A 6,404-nucleotide genomic window follows, 5' to 3' on the forward strand; every position below is an offset into this window, starting at 1 on the left:
AGGAATCTACAATGTACACATTACATGTAAATATAAATATTCTCATGCATTTTTGGAGGGATTTGCAATGTTTAGTCTATGCTTTTTTTGTGTATGATGGATTCTTCCACTTGACTCCCAACATTTAGCAGGAGTCTCAAAATGATGCATGCACTTGAGCACAATAAACAATAAGTACTGTAGATGTCCAAACCAAAAACATGAGACGCTGTTCTTGTTTTTGTATTATTTCGTTATTTCCAGCACATTACTTTTAGGCAAGATGACTGCCTAAAAGTAATCCAACCAACCCACATTACATGAAAATGAGAATGGGCCTGTTTGTCACTTTTTCAAAACAAAAGTTTTCCCATCCCTGGTTTTCATGCCTCAGCCCCGTGGGACTTCCCAAGTTAAAAAAAAAAAAAAAAAAAAAAAAAGTATTTTTTTTGTTTTTTTAATCTGTCCTTTACAAAAGAGAAGTTTGGAACTCTTCTCTTGTTGCCTTATTTGTATTTGACTTTATTAAATGTCGGGATATTTTTAGTGTGTAGCTCTGGAGGGGATAGAGAGTGAAATTTTGGGGACAAGACACTACCAACAACAACAAAATTATATACGTATATATATATATACTGTATATATATACATACATACATACACACACATTCATATATATATCCATCCATCCATGTTCTACCGCTTATTCCCTTTCCGGGTCGCGGGGGGCGCTGGCGCCTATCTCAGCTACAATCGGGCGGAAGGCGGGGTACACCCTGGACAAGTCGCCACTTCATCGCAGTATGTATATATATATATATATATATATATATATATATATATATATATATATCCATCCATTTCCTACCGCTTATTCCCTTTTGGGGTCGCGGGGGGCGCTGGCGCCTATCTCAGCTACAATCGGGCAAAAGGCGGGGTACACCATGGACAAGTCGCCACCTCATCGCAGTATATATATATATATATATATATATATATATATATGTATACACACACATACATACATAGCTATACATATACATAAATACATACATATACTGTATAGCTATATACATACATATATACATACAAATAAATACATACATATATATATATATATATATATATATATATACATATACATATGTATGTGTATATGTATATATATATATATATATATATATATATACATACATACATATATATAAAGGGACAAAAGTTTGAAAATGGATGGATTGATGGATATATATTATTATTAAATTTTTTGTCTACACTTAAATCATGATAAAGCACAGTTCATGAGTGAACTGTGTTCATTTAACTGAACCAACACATTTAAATTAGTTGGTTTTCTGACATGAACTTGTTTCTTCAGCATTGTCCACACATTTTAAGTCAAGGCTTTGGGAAGGCCATTCCAAAACCTTAATTCTAGCCTGATTTAGCCATTCCTTTACCACTTTTAAAGTGTGTTTGGGGTCATTTTCCTGTTTGAACACTCAACTGCGCCCAAGACCTGATGATTTTTGGTTGTCCTGGAGAATTTGGAGGTAATCTTCCTTTTTCATTGTCACATGTACTCTCTGTAAAGCACCAGTTCCATTCGCATCGATAAAGATAAGACCAAAGATAAGATAAGACTTTCTGGAGGAAAGTCTTATTGAAATTGAGCTGTTTGGCCACAATACCCAGCAAGGTGGGGCCTTTAATCCCAGGAACACCATCCCTACCGTCAAGCATGGTGGTGGTAGTATTATGCTCTGGTCCTGTTTTGCTGCCAATGGAACTGGTGCTTTAAATGGAACAATGAAAAATGAGGATTACCTCCAATTTTTTCAAGACAACCTAAAATCATCAGTCCGGAGGTTGGGTCTTGGGCACAGTTGGGTGTTCCAACAGGACAATGACCCCAAACACATGTGAAAAGTGGTAAAGGAATGGCTAAATCAGGCAAGAATGGCCTTCCCAAAGTCCTGACTTAAACGTGTGGACAATGCTGAAGAAACAAGTCCATGTCAGGAAAGCAACACATTTAGCTGAACTGCACCAATTTTGTCAAGAGGAGTGGTCCAAAATTCAACCAGAAGCTTGTGTACCAAAAGCGCCTTATTGCGGTAAAACTTGCCAAGGGACATGTAAGCAAATATCAACATTGCTGTATGTATACTTTTGACCCAGCAGATTTGCTCACATTTTCAGTCGACCCTGTCAAGCTTGCCACTGACAGTTTGTTTGTGTTTTAGTGTTTCCTGTCTTTAGTTCCTGTCTAGTGCTCTTATTTTGTCTGTTTCCTGTTTTTTTCCCCCTGTGCGCCGTTTTCCCCCTCCGCTGCGACTGATTGGCACCTGGCCCCACCTGGTGTCAATCAGCCCGCTCCTATTTTAAACCTGTCCTCCCGTCCAGTCAGCGCCGGATTATTGTCTTGTCGATGTCGCTCCTGTCGTGTCTTGTATTTGTATCCGTAGCGGTAAGCTGCATCCGTTAGATGTTTGTTTTTTGTTCCCTGCTTCCAGTTTGTTTTGTACTACACGTTACGACTTCCGTTTTCCTGCTCGCTAACCGCTAGCTTCCACGCTAGACCCCTTTTCGTTTTTGCTAGCTTCCATGTTAAGCTCCTTTTTTTTTCTCTCGCTCCCATGCTAGCTCCCTTAGTTTGTTGTCCGCCTCGTGCGCGCTTTTGGTTGTACCCCTTTGGTTTGTTCTTGTTTGAAGTATTTTAAGATTAAATTATGTTTTCTCACTCAATACCTGCCTCCTTCTCTGCATCTTGGGGTTCGTCAACAACTAACTGACAGACCCATAATAAATTCAGAAAAGAACCAAACTTCATGAATGTTTGTTGTGACCAACAAGTATGTGCTCCCATCACTCTATCACAAAAAAAACAAGAGTTGTAGAAATGATCGGGAAACTCTAGACAGCCATGACATTATGTTCTTTCCAAGTGTGTGTCAACTTTTGACCACGACTATGTTTGTTATTGCAGCTTCGGAACTTGATGAGTTTATGTTTCATAAGAAATTAAATGATTTTTTTTTCGTAATTGCCCCTGACTCAAGTTCGTGTTCCCCATCAGGGTCCCTTGGCTGTACTGCAACATCCACCAGGAGCACCACCGGCACCACAAACCCTTCGCCCTGCAGGCCCAAGATGCCAGCACCCCGGAGCTGCTCTCCCTGCTGCTCCTCGGCCTGGCCAGCGCCTGGTTGGTGGACTGCCACCCTTTGAGTCAAGTCCTCTTCCACCTTCTTAACACCTGGTTGGCGGTGGAGGACCACAGCGGCTACAGTCTGCCTTGGGGTCTGCACAAGCTGCTTCCTCTCCTGGGAGGATCCCCCCACCACCACACCCACCACGCCCGGCACCATGGCAACTACGCCCCCTATTTCACGCACTGGGACCGCCTTTTTGGCACATACTCTGGCGACTGATTGTTTTTTCCCTCTCCAACATAAGGCATTATTATTTAATATTTGTACAGACCCCGTTTCCATATGAGTTGGGAAATTGTGTTAGATGTAAATATAAACAGAATACAATGATCCTTTTCAACCCATATTCAGTTGAATATGCTACAAAGACAACATATTTGATGTTCAAACTGATAAACATTCCTTTATTTTTGCAAATAATCATTAACTTTAGAATTTGATGCCAGCAACACGTGACAAAGAAGTTGGGAAAGGTGGCAATAAATACTGATAAAGTTGAGGAATGCTCATCAAACACTTGTTTGGAACATCCCACAGGTGTGCAGGCTAATTGGGAACAGGTGGGTGCCATGATTGGGTATAAAAACAAGCTTCCCCCCAAAAAATGCTCAGTCTTTCACAAGAAAGGACGGGGCGAGGTACACCCCTTTGTCCACAACTTTGTCAAACAGTTTAAGAACAACGTTTCTCAAAGTGCAATTGCAAGAAATTTAAGGATTTCAACATCTACGGTCCATAATATCATCAAAAGGTTCAGAGAATCTGGAGAAACCAATATTAAATGACCGTGACCTTCCACTGTATCAAAAACCGACATCAATCTCTAAAGGATATCACCACATGGGCTCAGGAACACTTCAAAAAACCATTGTCACTAAATACAGTTGGTCGCTACATCTGTAAGTGCAAGTTAAAGCTCTACTATGCAAAGCGAAAGCCATTTATCAACAACATCCAGAAACGCCGCCGGCTTCTCTGGGCCCGAGATCATCTAAGATGGACTGATGCAAAGTGGAAAAGTGTTCTGTGGTCTGACGAGTCCACATTTCAAATTGTTTTTGGAAATATTCGACATTGTGTCATCCGGACCAAAGGGGAAGCGAACCATCCAGACTGTTATTGACGCAAAGTTCAAAACTCAGCATCTGTGATGGTATGGAGGTGCATTAGTGCCAAAGGCATGGGTAACTTACACATCTGTGAAGGCACCATTAATGCTGAAAGGTACATACAGGTTTCGGAACAACATATGCTGCCTTCTAAGCGCCGTCTTTTTCATGGGCGCCCCTGCTTATTTCAGCAAGACAATGCCAAGCCACATTCAGCACGTGTTACAACAGCGTGGCTTCGTAAAGAAAAGAGTGCGGGTACTTTCCTGGCCCGCCTGCAGTCCAGACCTGTCTCCCATCGAAAGTGTGTGGCGCATTATGAAACGTAAAATGTGACAGCGGAGACCCCGGACTGTTGAAGGACTGAAGCTCTACATAAAACAAGAATGGGAAAGAATTCCACTTTCAAAGCTTCAACAATTAGTTTCCTCAGTTCCCAAACGTTTATTGAGTGTTGTTAAAAGAAAAGGTGATGTAACACAGTGGTGAACATGCCCTTTCCCAACTACTTTGGCACGTGTTGCAGCCATGAAGTTCAAAGTTAATGATTATTTGCAAAAAAAAAATAATGTTTATGAGTTTGAACATCAAATATCTTGTCTTTTTAGTGCATTCAACTGAATATGGGTAGAAAAGGATTTGCAAATCATTGTATTGTGTTTATATTTACATTTAACACCATTTCCCAACTCATATGGAAAAAGTGGTTTGTAATTATGTAAGAATGAAAGTGTTTCCATGCTGGATGCTGGTTATTTTCCATACTTAACCACAGTTCTGTTTTGAAAATAGGGAAATTGGGAAGGTCCCCGCAATGTCACATGCTGTTTTTTTGGAGAATGAAAGTTAAAAACAGGATAGTACTGCGGCAGGAAAGAAGGACTGACTGATCACATACATTTTCTGTGAACCGGAAAGTTTTGTATGCATTCAGTAAAATAAAGTCTAAGATTATTTCAAGTCCGTTCATGTTGTTTTCCACAGCTGTTTTCACTTTTCTGCTGCCACTTGATAAGCCTGCCAGCAGAACACAGACATGTCTGCATGGAGCTCATGTTTCCATGTTTTCTGTCCCCCGGTTAAAGACCTCAGTGCCTCCAAGGTCCTCCTGAGATGGACCCGGGGGGACCAGATGAAGAAACCAAAACCAAATGGTCTGGAGATGAGAAACCTCCCGGTCGGTTGTACCCGCTGACAATGTTTTCACAACAGACTTGCTGTCTTACACAAGCTTTTAAAAAAAACGAAACCGCCGGTTTTTAAAAGGTCCCTGCTGGAGTCACGCCAAGTGATTTGTGGGACTACTTTTTTAGAGGTCTGCTTTGTAGTTGTGTAAACAAAGTGCAATTTAACTCTCTAGATCAGGGGTCCCCAAACTACGGCCCACGGGCCAGATATGGCCGCCAGCGTCCAAAATCAGGGGTCCCCAAACTACGGCCCACGGGCCAGATATGGCCCGCCAGCGTCCAAAATCAGGGGTCCCCAAACTACGGCCCACGGGCCCGCCACTGTCCAAAATCAGGGGTCCCAAACTACGGGCCAGATATGGCCCGCCAGCATCCAAAATCAGGGGTCCCCAAACTACGGCCCACAGGCCAGATATGGCCCGCCAGCGTCCAAAATCAGGGGTTCCCAAACTATGGGCCAGATATGGCCCGCCAGCGTCCAAAATCAGGGGTCCCCAAACTACGGCCCACGGGCCCGATATGGCCCGCCAGCGTCCAAAATCAGGGGTCCCCAAACTACGGATCCACGGGCCAGATTTGGCCCGCCAGCGTCCAAAATCAGGGGTCCCCAAACTACGGCCCACGGGCCAGATATGGCCCGCCAGCGTCCAAAATCAGGGGTCCCCAAACTACGGCCCACGGGCCAGATATGGCCCGCCAGCGTCCAAAATCAGGGGTCCCCAAACTACGGCCCACGGGCCCGCCACTGTCCAAAATCAGGGGTCCCCAAACTACAGCCCACGGGCCAGATATGGCCCGCCAGCGTCCAAAATCAGGGGTCCCCAAACTATGGGCCAGATATGGCCCGCCAGCGTCCAAAATCAGGGGTCCCCAAACTACTGGCCAGATATGGCCCGCCAGCGTCCAAAATCAGGGGT

The 6,404-nt window shown here is 43.3% G+C and overlaps 1 protein-coding gene across 1 annotated transcript in view; it reads left to right on the forward strand.

Moving 5' to 3' along the window:
• LOC133556786 (cholesterol 25-hydroxylase-like) overlaps positions 1-5,260 on the forward strand; it is a 7,849-nt gene extending 2,589 nt beyond the window's left edge. Inside the window, exon 2 of the mRNA XM_061907059.1 lies at positions 3,056-5,260. Coding sequence (XP_061763043.1) covers positions 3,056-3,410 — 355 coding nt within the window. The 3' untranslated portion in view covers positions 3,411-5,260. The remainder of the gene's footprint in view (positions 1-3,055) is intronic.
• The last annotated feature ends 1,144 nt before the right edge of the window (positions 5,261-6,404 follow it).

The sequence above is a fragment of the Nerophis ophidion genome, linkage group LG07, assembly GCF_033978795.1.
Source record: "Nerophis ophidion isolate RoL-2023_Sa linkage group LG07, RoL_Noph_v1.0, whole genome shotgun sequence".
Taxonomy (NCBI): Eukaryota; Metazoa; Chordata; class Actinopteri; order Syngnathiformes; family Syngnathidae; genus Nerophis; species Nerophis ophidion.